This window comes from Stomoxys calcitrans, chromosome 1 (assembly GCF_963082655.1).
Source record: "Stomoxys calcitrans chromosome 1, idStoCalc2.1, whole genome shotgun sequence".
NCBI classification, from domain to species: Eukaryota; Metazoa; Arthropoda; class Insecta; order Diptera; family Muscidae; genus Stomoxys; species Stomoxys calcitrans.
The window spans coordinates 184,607,986-184,626,453 of NC_081552.1; the positions used below are offsets into that span (position 1 = coordinate 184,607,986).

The following is an 18,468-nucleotide window of genomic DNA, read 5'->3' on the forward strand; positions in this document are numbered from 1 at the left end:
GTAATTTTTCCTTATAATGACCCACTGTTGCCAACTGGGAGGAGGCCATCGTAGCGCAGAGTCTAGCATATCCGACTATGATGCTGAACGCCTGGGTTCGAATCCTGGTGAGAACATAAGAATGCTGGCGAAATTTGTGAGGAACTATGCCTGAAAACAATTATTTGACTGAAATTTTAAACGTGAATTTTTGTATGACTTCTAGTAATCATGTCAAGTACGGTCCATCTTTATCTGTAGAATACATTTGAAAAAGTCATTCAAAGAACGTGTGAAATGCGATCCATGGCGGAGGTATATAACATTCGGCCCGGCTAAACTTAACGCGTTTTCACTTGTTCATTAAAAGGCTTTTAAAATTATTTGGGGATTTTTATTCGAGATATTTACTTTTGGACTAGGGACTGAGATCTGTTTTAGACTGCCTGACCATAAGCCAATCCTGCAGGCAGAGATTCGGAAGATCACGGAATGCGGTAGCTTGTTTATAGCTAACGCGAGGACGTCGAGTGTTAACATCTTCACGGACAGTAAACTAGACATCAGGTGATTAACAACCAGGACGGTAAGGTCAGGAACAGTCTTGGAGTATAAGAAGGAGATTAATGCCTTCTATGAGGATAGCACGATCCGCATTGTTTGGGTGCCGGGCCATAGGAGTGTAAGGGGGAATGAAGAAGCAGACGATTTGGCAGTTAAGGCCAGAGGACTGCCGTCAATAAACTTGGTTAATCCGAAGCCTTTCGTGTGGACGCATTCCGAGTTAAGAGCTTGGACTACGAACGCGCATTTAACACTGTGGAATAGCGAAAATCCTATAGGGAGATCCGGATTATGAGAGATGTGACTATTACCGAAAAGAAGTAAGAAGGAGGTCAGGATAGCTTTCGGTATCATAACAGGACACATAGGACTGCGAGCTCACTTATGCATAATCGGTGCGGCAAGCGATAGCATGTGTAGGGCATATAGGGAAGATGATAAGACGTTGGAGCATTTCCTATGTCATTGTCCGGCTTTCGCGGCCAACAGACAACGGTACTTAGATGGGGACATAATATCAGACATAAACCAACTTGGGAGCGTGGTATGGAAAACAATTTAGGAGTTTGCAAGTAGCACGGAATTCCTAACTGAGATTTTCTTTTTCGAGGTTTCTTTTTAGTATTAAGAGCGCACAAGTCGATTACTGGCATAGGTGTATGTCCATAGTGACATGGTGCGGATTAATAGCCGCAATCTTTTTTCAGTCAAACCTACTTGTATTTGGGGATTCGTTCGTTCCCACTCCTCTCCAAATCAGATAAGAACTGCGTCCCTTGAGACTCAAAAAGTATTTTTGGGAGATCGGAAGCTATATCAGGTTATAAGCCGATTTGGATCATTTTTAGCACAGTTGTTGGAAGTCATGATAAAACACCTCATACAAAATTTCAAATTTAATCGGAAAAAAATGCGTCGTCCAGGTGCTCAAGATCCGATCCGCGATAGGTTAATATGGCGGCTATATCAAAAATGGACCGGTTTAACCTTACAGTAATAGAAATATTTTTGCAAATTTTTAGCGCCTAGCTTTATTTCTAGTTTATATGCCATCATGTGTAACACATCGAAATATTGGCCCGTCTACGTAAGAATTGCAGACGGACGGATACGGTAAAATCAAATTAGATCAATACTTCGATGTTTCATAAATGGAAAGACGAAATTAGTAAGCCTCCATCCTTTAGTTGAGTGAACTACCTTCCGAAATCAATTGGATTATTACTACTCTCTTTAAGGAATCTGGAAGTCAAATTGGGAGATCAATTCGGATTATAACTACCCCCTTTAAGGAATCTGGCAGTCAAATTGGGAGATCAATTCATATAGGACCTAAACCTAAATATGGACCGATTTGGACAATTTACAAGAGCAATAAAAATTATATGTGCGAAATCTGGAGTAGCAAACTGTATTCATACGAAAGAAAGGGTGGTTTTGGCAGATGGACTTAGCTATATCGATTTAGAATTCCATATGTCATACTTTAAAGGGTCTTACACCAATATTTTAATGACTTCCAAACGGAATAATGATTTTATACCCTCCCTAGTCCCCCCCTAATGAAAAATAAATCGCTTATTCATCCGAAATTGCTTAAACATGTTATGAATGGGGTAACCATATTAGTCTTCAGGTCGAAAAGGTACCAAACAAAGTACTATTAGTATTGACTTTTCCATCCCTGGCTTGGACTATGGCCAGGCCATTGATTGTCCCGGCACGGGATAACTGAGCACCACACAACTTAGAAGTTTCGATTTGCGTGGTGATCATCGTTATTATGAGAAGTTTAGCTAAAAGCTATTGGGCGCGTCCAAACGAAGTAACTGCAAATGCAGTCGCGGACAATAAGCGGTATGGAGTGGAGAGTCTCAGTGAGAGGCTGGGCTATGCTAATCGATATGACAATGTCTCGAAAACAACTGTTTTCGAGAATATAAAAAGGCGAGTATCGGTCCTATGAACCAGAAGGAGCTTGCTCACCTATAAAAGCTTAACCATACTCGCTACTTCCATATGCAAGCAACAATTTGGGGCCTTTGGCTATAAAACTATAACTGTTATATCACAATGGACTACATTGGAGCTTGTTTAACTAAACGTCACCTTAACCTAAGCTAAGCTTTGGCCTGGCCTAAAACCATTTGTTTAATTGGGTTATGTTTTCTTTCCATTCCACTAGCATAATCGCCTCACAAAACTTTATTTCACAATATACCCTATTGTAATGGTTTAAGGTTTACACGCATGTCAGACATCTAAAATCCTTAAAGTTTTTGACTAGTACGATGGATGGATCGTAGTTAGTTTTTGGAATGTGTTTAAAATCATTGTTTGGGTGGACATCATGCTGAGAAACTTAAGATTGAAAACAAAGACTCTTTTAAAATCAACAACGATATTGCTTGCCTCTGCGCTCGTAAACAGTAGCCAGTCCACTAAATGTTATTCTATGCTCAATAATATGAATTGAGAACAGAGCAGATGTGAACATTCGCCAATAATCGATACATTGGCTACTTATTCCCCTGCCATCACAATGTAACCAATCGTTCCAGATTGCCACTACATGCCACGCAACGCAAACTCAAGATATTGAGTCATGTCATAACATCTCTAAACCGAATGACTTCTAATGATTACAATAAGCATTTCAAATGTCTCAATATTACCTACCATCATTTGTGTATATATTATAAAAATAATAATAATTATTACATTAAAAGAAATCTTACGCACGCATTTAATATGTATGTGTGTATATGCCTATTCGACGATAACAAAACCATTATAGATTAGCTTATAAATGAAGCAAGAACAAGAAGTTACGTCAGTTTAACATACTGATTTTTTCTCTGTCATTACATTGCGGTTTTTGAGTCGGCCTCAAAGGTCGTCGTGCTGGGCTTCAGTGCAAGCGACGACCTTAATACAATTTGCATTCACACACCTAGTGGTGAGTGAGTAAATGCGTGAAAATACAATGAAATTTTTTCTCAGACTGAAAGAAATAAAAATGAGATTCATTCATATCGAACATGGCTGTTAGGTAGCATTCAAGTCATTAATATTCAATCGAAATAATGGCGATTATACTCATAAATAGAAACAAATACTACGTCTTAGTTACTTTTCCGCAAAAAAAGATACCACAAAAAAATAAATTTTGAAATCACAATTTTATTTTTGGCACCACCAATAGGATTTTGCGCTGTATTTGGTATACGTTTTTGTTTCTCATTATAAATGGGAAAAAATGCAGAATGTTATGCTGTATTTATTCAGTTTAGCAGATCAATGTCCTGTTTATGTCATTTTAATGGACATGAGTATTTCGATTCATGTACATACATAATTGAATGTTTTACATAATACTGCCTGCAGATAAACTGTGCATGGACCAAAGTTGCATACTCCTCATGAAATGAAACACAAACATACGTGGGTCGACTTGGATGTGGCCGAACAAAAAAAGGGTACTATAAGGTAAAGTTGGCAGTGGTGAGTAGAGAGTAGCGGGGCACTAATTAGAGCTGATAAAATATTGATGTCACCATCGATACTAACGTTATTTTAGTTTTTGCCTGAATATCGATTGATGTTTTTTCTGTCGATACTATTGGCAAAGTTCCACGATTTCCAAAATTTAACAAAAATTGGCAATCCCATCTTGAATGTATCCCAATCTTACATTTTTCAATCGTCCTTCTTATTGAGTATTTCATGTATCACGCGAATCGGCCCACATCTTGATATAGCTTGCTCATTAAATCTCCCGATTTTACTTCTTAATCCCACGATTTCTCTCATAACATCCAACTGACTTTATTTCATTTGTTTTCATTCGGTTTATGCATTGGTATTGCTTCTGCATAAACCGATCTCCTGATTTTTATACCCTACACCACCACTGCGATACAGGGTATTATAAGTTTGTGCATTTGTTTGCAACGCTAAGAAGAAGAAAAGCTATCCCCAATGATAATTATACCGATCGACGCAGAATTACTTTCTTATTCGATTTAGCCATGTCCGTCTATCTGTCTGTGAGTTCATGTATTCTTGTAATCAAAGTGCAGGTCGTATTTGTTATCCAATCGTTACGAAATTATGCACATATCACAATTTTTTGGCCGTTTTTTGGACGTTATTGATTTTGGCAAAAATCGGTTCAGATTTAGATATTGCTCCCATATATATGCATCGCCCGATATGCAATTATTTTTGTTACTGATCTTAACATATGTGCAAGATTTTATCAAAATTAATTCAGATTAAGATATAGCTGCCATATATATGTATCGCCCGATTTACACTTGAATGGCTGCAATTACTACAATTTTCAACCGATCTGCACAAAATTTGGCCCGGATTGTTTTGTTACTGATTTTGACATATCTGCAAACTATTTTTTTTTTCACGTTTTTTGCCTGTTAGGGCGACGATCATTAAATTTTACAATTTTTGTTTGTTCCTCTTTCGAGACGAGCTCAATGATCGGAGATGCAAATGGAAAAGGAAAGCCAAAGATAGCAACACACACCAACCACTACGGGACGCGTTTCGTCTTTGGTTAGAAGACTTTTCAACCATATTAGGTGTGATGGCTTCAAAGGCCTGCGTTGGTATGTTGTATTTGAATCGTATTAATAGCGAAAACACATCTATGATACAATTAACACTCGACAACCCTGTCTATTAGCTGTACTTTTTCCCAATGCATGTATTTTTGTGTAATGACAGACATTCTTTCTGTGGCAAATTACACTTTTTCTGTACTACACATGATTTTGTGCATCTGTTGGAAGTTGTATTGATGACTTCGAACGCTGGACAATGGCAACGGTTCTTTATCTGCCTTGCACAACAGAGCAGATAAAGAAAATGGAGAAATTTGGGAACCACAACTTTGAGATAGTCAGTAACTTTATCTACCTCGACACCGCCGTAACCGAAACGAATGACACCAGTTTTGAGATTAAGCGAAGAATAATACTGGCAAACAGATGCTACTTTGGACTAAGTAAGCAGTTTAGAAATAAGACCACCTCTCGACAGACGAAGATTACACTATAAAAGACACTGATATTACCCGTGCTGCTATATGGTTCTGAAGCATGGGTACTTGTGAAAGCAGATGAGGCAGTTCTTGGAGTATTTGAGAGAAAAATTCTTCGTAAAATATATGGACTAGTTTGCGATAATGAAGAATATAGGCGACGTATGAACCACGAACTGTATGAGCTGTATGACGACAGCATAGTAACACGCATCAAAAGATCAAGTGGTGTGAGACACCTCGAAACTTGGTGTCAGAGATTTTAGAATGAGCGCAGAAGATCGAGGCACTTGGAACGTTATTCTACGTTGGGCTAGTGCAACAAATATTCTGTCATAGCCAATTAAAGTAAAGTTATAGACAGGGTTGTCGACCGTGGTTAATGTGGTAATTGATCATAGATGCGTGTTCGCTATTAATACGACTCAAATACAACAAACCAACGCCCGGTCTTAAAACTATCACACCAAATATGGTTGAAAAGTCTTCTAACCAAAGACGAAACGCGTCCCATAGTGGTTGGTGTGTGTTGCTATCTTTGGCTTTCCTTTTCCATTTGCATTTCCGATCATTGAGCTCGTCTCGAAAGAGAAACGAACAAAAATATCTGCAAAATTTCATCAAAATCGGTTCAGATTAAGATATAGCTCCTGCACAAAATTTGGCACCGACAACTTTGTTTGGCAGCTTTATCAGGTTATAGACTGATTTAGACCATACTTTGTACAGTTGTTGGAAGTCATACCAAAACGATATGTGCGGAATTTCAGTCAAATCGGATAATAATTGCGGCTTGTATTGCCTGAAGACCCTCAATCGGCAGATCTGTCTGTATGGCAGATATATCTAAATATTGTCCGATCTGAACAATATTTAAATCGGCTGTCGGGAGACTTAAAAGAACGCACTGTTTTTATTTTCATCGAAATCGGGTAATAAATGCACCTGTTACGGGCTTAAGACCCTAATCCGGCTTATCGGTCTATATGGCAGCTATATGTAAATATGGTCCGATATGGGCCATATCAGCCCCTATTACAACTTTCTGTTTAAAATTTCAGCAAAATCGGTCAAAAATGCGGCTTTTACCGGCTTAAGGCACTAAATCGCCAGATCGGTCTATATGGCAGCCATGTATATCCACATATTTTCCTCTTATTTATGAACTTAACCTGCGTATAGAAGAAACGCAAGTCTGTGCAAAGTTTCAACTCAATATCTCAATTTTTAAAGACCAGCGTGATTACAACAGACACTCGGACATCTCAAACCGGTACGTATCCTCGTGTCTTTGATCCTACCGAAGGCTACCGATACCCTCAGCAATGCCACGCTTTTTGAGGACATTGTCAACACGTCCAACCAGCTAGGTTAGATCACCAGTTGGTGTGGTCACCAGTCGTTTATGGGATTTAGAGATAAGAAGTCGAAGTTCCTTAAAATGAAACAGGGACTTCCCCAAGAGGTGTGATATTACCGGCATTGTTTAAGCTCTACATATTCTCTACTCTGCATCCCCCAGACGGCATCAAAATCTTATCATGTACGGACGATTGTACGATCATGAATTTGAGCCTCCTTGTTGATGACATCTGCGTTAAGTTGAACATCTACCTGGCCAATATTGTCTCTAATTTCGCTGCAAGAAGCTTGAACCTTCAGCCACATTGTTCACTCCATAGACAGTGAAGTTGTATGTGAGAGCTGAAGATGTAAGAATTTCGACCACCAACATTTGATAGCCATTATTGATCTTCCGCACATACCACTGCATTTGTGACAAGGTCAGAAGTTGTATTGTTGTATTAGTAGCCGCATACTTATTTATTTATTTCATTTCATGCAATGCGAAGCCATCAGGCCTATAAACAATCACACTATGCATAAGACGTACTTTTTCTAACATAAGTTAAAAAACTACTCAATTGCATGTGGAGGTGGTGATCCTCGTCAAGGTCCTAAAGGTAAGCAAGCTCGTTTCTGTCCAAACGACCGCTCGATACCTCTGATTATCATTGACTGTTGTTGCAGCTACTCTGTATAGAGCATTCCACCATCCGCAACCTGTAGACGCGCCCGGTAGGTCGCAGCTAAGCTTATTGTGACAGCTTCGAGCAACACACATCAGACCTTTGTTGTAGAAGCCACATATTACATTTGGAGGTATGAATCCTCGTCAATATAAGCTAGCTCGTTCTGGTCAGGAGTAGAAACAGGATCGAGTACTTGGGGTGGTAACAACGAAAACTTATTGAGTACATACAAAGCAATTGAATGGCCTGTGGAAAACTATGCATCGACGGTGTGGACTCGCCAGTTGAGCGACACGCAGTGGAACAATATGCAGACCTGTCAGAATGTTGCCTTGCGTACTGCGACGAGCTGTCTCTTGTTATGTTGGCGTTTCAGGCGTGTCTAGGAAGCATTCATGCAGACACGGCAGCGAAAGCAGTGAAACGCTAACGAGTGAGCGCCCTCCTTAAATTCGATCCGCACACATTGCACATGAAGAAGTAAGCATCTCGCGGCAAACCAGACAAGTTCTTGCTAAATTGTGTTCTATTATGCGGATAGGCCCCTAGAGCGAGAAGTTAAGCGCGAATGCAGTAAACAACTACTGGGGCAGCCATGGCAGCCGTTTGCATGTACCGGATTGATCCGATGGTCAAGGGCTGCCGCCTCAGTGTACAAGACAGTGCTACATAATAACAACAACAACTGGGTAAATATCGTTCACATGTCTACCTATACCTTTGGTGGTATCCTTATCTAAGCTAAAAGTTCATATTGCTCCGTGAATTTTGGAACATTCGTTTCCCTATACATATGTTTTAGTGGTTATCTGGTGGATTTAGTTTTGCAAGTGCCGCAATTTCATCTTGCTCACAGTCGCATATATTGCAACGTCTTAAGGTCGTCAATATTCTCGGAGTGGATTTTGGTTTGAACAAGGAACATAGGCTTAACACTACATGACTATTTGCTCTTTTTTCTAGTAGTCGCAAACTTGCTTTCAACAACGTTTTTAAAGTTAAACTATATTTCCTAAGGATCATTTGATTAACAATTCGCTCAGAATAATAGGTATTTGTTGTTGTTGTAGTAGCAGTGTGTGGTACACTGAGGCGGCAGCCCTTGCCGATGAAGGAATTCATCGGTTCATTCCGGTACATACGACCGGCTGCCATGGGATTGATAGGTATTTGTCACATCGTTTGGTTTTTAAACAAAAAAGTTCCATTTAAAGTTCTTCTTGGCTCCATTACTTTTAAACCCAAGCTTTTTTTTCTCAATGGATGTGATATAGTCAACTTAAACAAAATTCAAAATTTCCCAATGAAGAGGGCTAAGCACAAATATTAAACATTTAACCATGGATGGACAAACCAATGCCCTCTTAATAACTCAATGTAGGGTATGAAAAGGTAAATAAAGTCAAATGTTTATTGTTGCAGAAGAATGAACTGCTATTTTGGTTTTCTCTACTTAAGAAAACCAAATATTTGCTGTTTTCGTCACTCCGAATCATATGTTGGCACAGAGGCTTTTGTGTCGCCACTTGTGTCATTTAATGCCAAAAGTATAAGAATGAAGGTTTTATTGCCCAGCCCAATGATATCATGACTTATTCAATGACTTTAATGGCGGACCAGTAAGTGCAACATACCCTTCAAAACATACATAAATAAATTTTCAAACAAGACGTCCCTTAACTTAATAAAATATTTCAATGGGGTTCAATGCTTGAGTATAATACCTCGTCAGAGATGAAAAACCTCAAAAAAATAAAGCACAACATACCTTTTCGGACATGACCATGTTGTTGTCATCGGTGCCATACACGGTCTCAGCACCAGGCTGAGGACCTCTATTGTTGAGTAATGCGTCGTCGTTATCCATTTTTCTTCCTTTTTTGCGAAAATTTATCTGCACTTGTCAAACCAACAAAGCAGCAGACCACAAGTACGATAGCAACAACAAACACACACACGCACTCACTCGTTTACTTTCCTAAATGACAAAGCACGACACTTTATTTAAGCAAAGAGTAGTGTGTCAAATTATTGTTGGTTTGTTGTTTGGCCGCGCTTGACTCCTCCTGGGTCGGTCGGACGAAGAGATTAAGTGGTGCTACAAAGGAGTTACAGCACACACAAGCGCACGCACTGACAAGTGTTTTTGAGGGGTTTTACAACCCCTTGCAATTTATTTTGTTATTCCACTTTGGTCTCTCTTACTCTTCTCTCTCTCTATAACGTTATGTCACTCTCTTTTCACACGACACATGAACTATTATAGCCTGCGTATATGTATATTTTTATTTGCGACGATGAGAAGGATCTTTGCCCACTTCGAAGACCATTAATTTCTTTGTTTTTGCTCACAACCATTATCATGCACTAAATGATGTATTTTTGCATCTTCTTTCAGACTTTCTTCACATTTGCACTTTTCATTTTCGTCATATTTAATGATTTTTTTTCGAATTTTCGACACTTTCCACACAAAAACACCAAACTTTAGAAATTTGCTGACGAATTATTAACAACTATATACTGGTTGTGTGTTTAATTCAAGGTAGTCGCCGTCAAAGATATACACATATGTATATCTGCTGGTTGTCGTCGTTGTGGGTTGTGTGCTTGCCAAAGAAACAAGGAAATTAATTTGTAATGACTAGATTTTTCACTTTTCTATGCTTTCGTTTTGCTGCTTTATTTCATTTTGTTTTAGCTCGATTTTATTGCACTTTGGAACTGTATCACTTATATGTTGTGTTTAAAATGAATTTATTTTCATTTCTTTCATATTTTAGTGTATTTAAACATTTTAAAATAATAAAAAAAATTGCCAGCAAACGCGAACTCGTATTATGACGTGAAAATTTCTTTCTTGGTGTGTAACGAATGATGAAAAAGCTGTATGATTTGGGGAGAGAGAGAGAGCTAGCAAAAGAAAATTACAAATTTGACAGCCACATGACATTTTGTTTGATTATATACCTAAATCAAATGCGTCGCTCACAACAGAGGACATACGTTGTAAGATGCGTTAGCTACGCTTAGTCTATCTTTTGCTGTTAATTCAAAGATTAAGGGTGATACTTCATTCGCTTTTAGCGATTTTTTTTTAGAAAAAATGTTGATTTTATTAAGTAGGACATTCCCTCATTTCTTATGAAGATTTTTTCATAAAAGTTTTGTGTTATCATTGAGATTTTTGTAGTGTTTCAAAATAATACCCGTGAAAAACATAATTTTTCACTTGTGAAAAACAAATATTGTACCTGCCTTTAATTTAAACTCATAACAAATTGCACATCCACCGTGGGTTTCAATCCCGTCGCGAACATGGCTTCATTTCTGAGGAATCCTGGTGTCGCTATGTGGCAACCCGTTCGCACTATAAGCAAAGAGGTCCTGTATCATTGAGCTTCGACATTATTCGGACTGTATTCATTTATATGTGAGAAGTATCCCCTGTTCCTTAATTTAGTAGTATTTGTTAAAAGACGTGTTTTATATTCAAAAACAAGCAAACGAATGAAAAATTTTATTTTTCAATATACATACAAAGGGTAGTTTTCATAACTAATATTTCATAGCATACTACCATACATTATAACAAAGTTTATTTATTTAAAGTACAATCTTCATTTCCAACACCCCCATTAGATTGGTCTTTAAAGCCAAGTAAATTGCAACAATGGATATGTTTGGGAGCCGGCAATCCTTTCGTCAGTATGTCTGCCACCATATCTCTAGTTTGAATGTAAGCAATCTTAATTTGGTCTTCTTCAATTAATTCTCTAACAAAGTGATGACGAATGTCGATGTGCTTTGAGCGAGCATGAAATGTATTATTATGTGATAAACAAATAGCACTCTTATTATCGCATTTGATTTCAATGGAGTGAATTTCATCAAGTTCTGTGAGCAAGGATTTAAGCCACATTGCTTCTTGTGCTGAAGTCGATAATGCCATGTATTCAGCTTCGGTGGTAGAAAGAGCTGTAGTCTGTTGCTTCTTTGAATTCCACGATATTGGCCCATTTTGAAATTTAAAAACATAACCAGTGGTTGACTTTCTGTCATCCACATCACCAGCCCAATCAGCATCAGCAAATCCATCTATTTGACTAGATCCATCTTTACTGAATTGCAGTGCATAATGACTTGTCGCCTTAAGGTATCGGAAAATTCTTTTTACAGCTTGCCAGTGTGCTTTACCATAATTTTTATTAAATCGTGAAAGCACCCCCACTGCATATCCAATATCTGGCCTTGTCACCTGCGCTGCGTACATTATGCTTCCGACTGCTTCTTGATACGGTATGGTTTTCATTTCGTTTATTTCATCTTCTGTGGTAGGACACATATTCTTGGTAATTTTCTGGTTGATGTCAATTGGAGTCGAAATTGGGTTGCATTGATCCATGTTGAACTTTTTCAGCATATCTTCAATGTATGAATTCTGATTCAACCATAGCTTTCCATTCTCACGATCCCGTGTTAATTTCATTCCTAAAATATAGTGGGCTGGACCTAAGTCCTTCATCTTAAAACATTTTGAGAGTCTTTCTTTTATGTACTCTTTACTTCTTTGATTATTTGAAAATATCAAAATGTCATCGACGTAAATTGCCACGTACGTTTTCTCTCCGTTTTGAGTTTTGAAATAGATGCATGGCTCTGTTTTGGATTGTGTGAGACCAATTTTCTTTAGAGTTTCATCTAACTTTCTATTCCAAACTCTACTCGCCTGTTTTAAACCATATATGGATTTCTTTAAGTGACATACCTTACGTGTGTCCGATTTGCAACCTTCTGGGATTTTCATGTAAATTTCTTCTTTTAGTTCACTCTGAAGAAACGCTGTCACAACATCCATTTGATCTATGTCCAAGTCATGACGAACGGCCAGGCTGAGAAGAAGTCGAATGGATGAATATCTCACAACTGGTGAGAACGTTTCGCTATAATCAATTCCTTCCTTTTGTGAATATCCTTTTGCCACAAGTCTGGCTTTGTAACGCTCGATTTCACCGTTAGAATTTCGTTTTATTTTGAACGTCCATTTGCTATCAATTGCATTCCTTCCTGGTGGTAAATCAACAATTTCCCAGGTTCCATTTTCAACAAGTGCATTTAGTTCGTCTGATATAGCCTTTTTCCAATGTTCTCTATCAACACATTTTAAAGCTTCTCTCATATTTTTGGGTTCCTCAGAACATTCTATGAGACTTACTTGCGCATACTTTGGATTAGGCTTCATAGTCCTAGACGATCTTCTTAATTTCGGAGATGCGGTTCTACTGTCATCAGATGAACGGTTATCCACACATTCCTTAAACTCATCTTCAGAAATTTGATCAGAAATGTCCTCATTCTCTTGACCATCCGCTTCGCGAATGTTAGGATCTTCTTCCCCCACTGAATCGCATCCGAAATCTATTTTGTAAAATATAATATCACTTTCCCTCTTTGGGTCATCTAAGAATTCAGATTCCAGAAATTTCACATCCCTGCTCAATGAAACATTTCCAGTTTTAGGATCAAAAAACCTATACGAATTCGGATGTTGTGAATAGCCAACGAAAATCACTTCTTTGCCTTTTGGATCCAACTTTTTGCGTTTCTGCTTTGGGACTTGAACAACGGCCTTGCATCCAAACACTTTTAAATTCTTCAAATTTGGTTTTCTCCCATACCATGTTTCATAAGGACTAAGGAAATTTTGGCGCTTACATGGAGTTCGGTTTATTAAATAAACTGCAGTATTTGCAGCCTCAGCCCAGAAAGTTTTTGGTAGTTTTGAATCAATAAGAAGGCATCTGGTTTTCTCAATGATGGAACGATTCATTCTCTCTGACTTACCATTTTGTTGCGGTGTGAACGGCACCGTGGTCTGATGTTGAATTCCATTTTGCACCATGATGCTTTTCATTTTAGCATTGCAGAACTCGGATCCATTGTCACTTCTAAATGCTTTAATTCTTTTACCAGTCTCATTTTCAACTTGATTTTTGAACTCCAAAAACTTCTCAGAGACTTCACTTTTCTTCTTTAAAAAATAAACAAAAATTTTCGATGAAAAGTCGTCAACAAAAATTAGCATGTATTGTGAGCCCGCAAAGGATGGACATTCCATTGGACCACAAACGTCACTGTGAATCAACTCCAGGAGGTCAGTTGTACGATTGGTTGTTTCATAAAAAGGATATCTTGCAAATTTCCCTTTATAGCATGTAACACACTCGAAGTTACAAGGTTCAAAGCAAATTCCATCAACAGCTCCAGAAGCCATTTTCTTCAAAATGTCATTATTCACATGCCCAAAACGCTTGTGCCACATCTGAACTTGATTTTCTTGAGCCTTTCCTGCTAAAGCCTTATGATTCGAAGTCTTTAATTGAAACATACCATTCACATGATTTCCAGTAGCAATAATTTCCTTGTCATTGGTGATAACCTTACAGCCATTATTAGTGAAACGAACTTCGTGTCCCTTTTGTACTATTTTCGATACTGACAAAAGGTTTAGACATAATTCTGGAACAAACAGTACATCATTGAGCTCAACAGACTCTCTGTTCGCAATTGTAGGCAAATCTATATTTCCAACTCCTTTTACCATCATCTTGGAATTATTTGCAACTGTCACCTCAGCTACTTTTGGTTCAATATTACCATTAAACAATGCCTCATTGAACGACATATGAGCTGATGCTCCAGAATCAAAATACCAGTTCTCTTTTCCGGCACTACTTACCGAAAAGGAACCAATCATTGCATTTGACTTTTTCTTTGTGGTATTTTTGTTTGGGCACTTAGCAGCAATATGTCCAAATTTTTGGCAATTAAAACATTTTGGACCCTTTGGTTTTTGCTTCTGACGACTATTGAGTGCTAAATTTTCATCATTTTGGATGCGCACGTCCTGTAAAAGTTTTAGCTTAATAGAATCTCCTGTGATTTTCATTCCAGAACTTTGAATGCCCATTATCATTGGTTTATATTCCTCAGGAAGACCAGCCAGCATCATTGAACCAACCCATTCTTCATCCAATTTCAAGCCAGCACTTCTAAGCTTATGTGCACTCGTCAATATATCATTTACATACCCATCCACGGACGCAAAATTATTGAGTTTTGCAGAACAGAACCTCTGGATAAGACTGACTCTTCGTACCAAACCAGAATCGGCAAAGACTTGATTCAAAGTATCCCATATTTCTTTGGCATTCTTGCACTCTCGAATATGTGGATACACACATTTGTCCACCAGCATAATTAGCTCTGCTCGGGCTTGAATATTTTTCTCCTCTTTGCTCTCGGTTCCCTCTATAGACTTCCATAGATTCTTCATTTGAAAATATGCCATTACGGCAAACTTCCAATCTTCGAAATTTTCATTTCCACGCAGCTTTTCTATAGCAGTATTATTCGTTGCCATTGCTAGTAAGTAATAACGTATCTTACAAATCACACTTCAATTATTTTACGCGTTCAGGCCCATAACCTGTTAAAAGACGTGTTTTATATTCAAAAACAAGCAAACGAATGAAAAATTTTATTTTTTCAATATACATACAAAGGGTAGTTTTCATAACTAATATTTCATAGCATACTACCATACATTATAACAAAGTTTATTTATTTAAAGTACAATCTTCATTTCCAACAGTATTTAGTCTTATACATGACATTCTTCCTCACAAATGTCGCCAGCATTAGGAGGGTCTGGTCCTAGGTCGAGTAAGATTGGCTGGGCTGTTAAACAGGTAATATGTGACGTGTGGTCCCAGGTTCAATCCCAGCTCAGTAGAAATTGGACGAAGGAACACTCTTGTATACCGAGGAAGGCTAACTTTTTCAGGCGCAATGGGTGACGGTCGATCTCGAAAAACTGCCTTCACTCAGTAGCTGTTCACCGCTTCTAATAGCGTGCCCGCGTGAAATATCTATACAAGCTTGAAACGCCGTCTGATCTAAATTTTCTCTCTTGTAGCGCTGAACATCATGCATACGAAGTAGTTGAAACGGCAGTCGCAGTCGCGCATAATTAGCGGTATCAAGCGGAGAGTCTCAGTGAGAGGCCGGGCGGCACCGACTCTTGCGCAAATACTGAGTGCCTATGATGATCCATATGACAAGGCAAGTTATTGGCGCCTTTAAAAAACCAATGGCCACCCTTCCCGCGGCGATCTGTCCTTTGGGCCGGAACGAGCTTGCTCACATACAGGAGATTGACGAGTATCGCCACCTCCACATGAAAATATGGCTACAACAACAACAAGATATTGCTTAGATCGCATGTAGTTGTGCCTTCCCATGAGTAGGTTGTTTGTCTTCTAATGGAGGTGTTTCACATTAGAACTGAGGAGACATCCCGTCGCAGTTATTAGGGCGGCATTCTTAGTTGGTCCATCATCGGTCAATTGCTCTTTATGTGCTGTGCTGCCAACAAGCGCCATGAGGACCCGGCAAGGCATAGCTTTGCGCATCACACAGTGTGGAGCTTTGAGCTCCGTTCTATAAAGGCTGTCAAATGTGACACCAAGTATTTTGGGATAGTTAGTGGTGGGAATTCTAACGTGTTTGACTATCACATGCAACAGCTGATACATTTCCGCTGACAATTGTGGCTAAAAATTTTGTGGAGGACATTTCAAATTTCTTGCAGCGAAATAAACGGGTAATAGTTCAACATAAACCAGATGCTATCAAAGAGGGGGCCCAAAGCCGTGATCTTTACCATTGTCCGCGTATGATACGATCTCGATGACGTCTGGAGAGGATGGAACATTAGATCCGTAGAAGTTATACAGTGCCGGAGATATCTCCCACCTTGAGAAACTCCCTGTTTCACTCTACGATGCCTGAATTTCACATACGACTGGTAGCCGTACTGGTTATTCGCAAACAAACGCTTCAGGACCGTTTGGAGGACGTGTTGGTGATGTCCTCAAAACGCGTTGCATGCGTCACAGTATCAAAAGCCGTCGATAAGGCAATATCGACGAGAACCGTTGAATGGCATGGCTTGACCTGCAGCGATGGCGAGCAAGCAGTAGTCGTGCTATGCAATTTTCGAAACTGGTGCTCAGCACATGAAATTTATCCATGAAGGCTCGGAAATGGTAGTGCCTTAAGCGTGTATCTACTACTTTCCAATGCTTGAATCCTTTCCTGATTTCGGTACTGCATATTTTTAAGGACATCGAAAAAGAGGAAAGTACTCAGAGACAAGTTGTGTACCTTGGTAATATACTCGCCTCCCAGTTCAACGTCTGCGACGATCGGCTTGGACACCATGACTGCGATGAATGGCTCACTCTTAGTATACTCAACAAATTGATGTTTAAATGATGTGGCGAATCTTTTCGGAACGACGCTAAAAGCGCCAATTGTGATTGAGGTCCTATTATCTCTTCTGCCTGCGTTCAAGAGTGACTTTACAGTTCATCACTGCATGCCAATATTGGCACTAAAGTTTCAGTGCTTTAAATGTTCTAATTCAGTGGGTAAATGTTCATTATAATATAAATGAATCAAAAATGAGTTGCATTGTATTTTTATTCCAAATTTGGGGTATATACCCCAGGGTTTTTTTCACGTAGCCCCGCAGGAGGGTATGCCAATGGCATCGGTCAAATGTTTCGTACTTTGGTAGAATTCTCAAAGTTCATTCTGTCTTCTTAGTTTCTGATTTACTCACATTCACTTATTTCCAAGTGACACAATTGAACTATTTCCTCCTTTGAGGAAGTAATTGTAGATGCCCGCCAAGCTCTAACTCAGCTGCCATATTGCGTGTACTATACCTAAGCTATCTAAGATAGTGCCTTCAAAGCGCTGTGTTGTACCTCTGAAATGAGACACAAACTATGCCACCATTTTTTTTTTTTGCCATAAGTAGTCTATACACAATTTCATTTATTCTTCTTTTCCAGTAAAAACTTAAAAAAATCATTTCATAGAAATGTTGTACAATTAACATTTCTCTGGCGTAGTGCTATATTGTTGTTGTTTTATCATTAAAGTGATTTAAAATAAATGTTTCTCTGTAGCCCGTTTTTTTTTAATTCACAAAGCTGTTGTTGTTTTTCTTGTAGTTGTTCTTGATTCCTAGATCTATATATATGTAGATAGTATCTCTTAAATGATAACGAATAAAAAAATACATGAATTCCAAATAGCATGCTATAGTGGTGAGGTGTGGGGGAGGAGTGGTAAACAGAGCTAACATTTTTAAAATGTTATTTAAACCAAAATGATATTTACACTTCTACTCTGTGCCCAAATCCAACCCCTTATAAACGAAATGTCTTCCTAACTATCTTCCCGTATGAAACATGAAGATCCAATCACATGTATCCTTTCTTAGTTACATTACTGATGACAGTGCCTGCAAATCAACATTATTCCTTGGATGCCATGTGACCCATAAGGTTGCCGGAAAACTTTTCGATTTTCTTCAAGTCGGGCATATTTTCAGCCTTATATTGTATGCACTGCAATATGAATGTAAGAAATTTATTATAGACGGGATTTCTTAAATGGCTTAGAACCCTTCCTCATTGCTGCCTACCTTCACATTGTCGGTCATCTTGAGCAGTATGTGTCCCTTGGTGTGAATATATTTCATGGTATAACGACACGCCGCTGGATTGGCCATGTACATATTCTCGGCTGCTATCTCAAAATCCTCCCAACTTTTCACAAACACCATGTTTTTAAATAGAGTATTTTAATATTTTCTTATAAATTAAATACGAATGGTAATTGATAATTTGCGAAAGTGAAATTAAAAATGTAAGCAATTTTATTTTTTTGTCGTGTTGTTCAATGTGTCACAAA

At 38.5% G+C, this 18,468-nt stretch overlaps 2 protein-coding genes across 12 annotated transcripts in view; both read right to left on the bottom strand.

Annotated features, from left to right (window-relative positions):
• The window catches only part of LOC106089608 (JNK-interacting protein 3), an 89,897-nt gene extending 79,388 nt beyond the window's left edge, over nt 1-10,509 (bottom strand). For 8 of the 11 annotated variants that reach the window (XR_009396438.1, XM_059360521.1, XM_059360483.1 and 5 more), the window contains exon 1: nt 9,407-10,509. Coding sequence is in view for 10 of the 11 variants with exons in the window: in XM_059360521.1 (XP_059216504.1) it covers nt 9,407-9,505 (99 nt within the window). In the remaining variant the exon portion in view is untranslated. The remainder of the gene's footprint in view (nt 1-9,406) is intronic. The other 3 variants (XM_059360280.1, XM_059360444.1, XM_013255507.2) reach the window with 1 other exon arrangement.
• A 7,015-nt stretch (nt 10,510-17,524) lies between these two features.
• Nucleotides 17,525-18,468, bottom strand: LOC106089607 (signal recognition particle 9 kDa protein). Its single transcript, XM_013255506.2, has 2 exons — nt 18,200-18,468; nt 17,525-18,122 (listed from the first exon to the last, which is right to left on the bottom strand). The coding sequence occupies exons 1-2, from the start codon at nt 18,338-18,340 to the stop codon at nt 18,030-18,032; spliced, it is 234 nt and encodes a 77-aa protein (XP_013110960.1). The 5' UTR covers nt 18,341-18,468; the 3' UTR covers nt 17,525-18,029.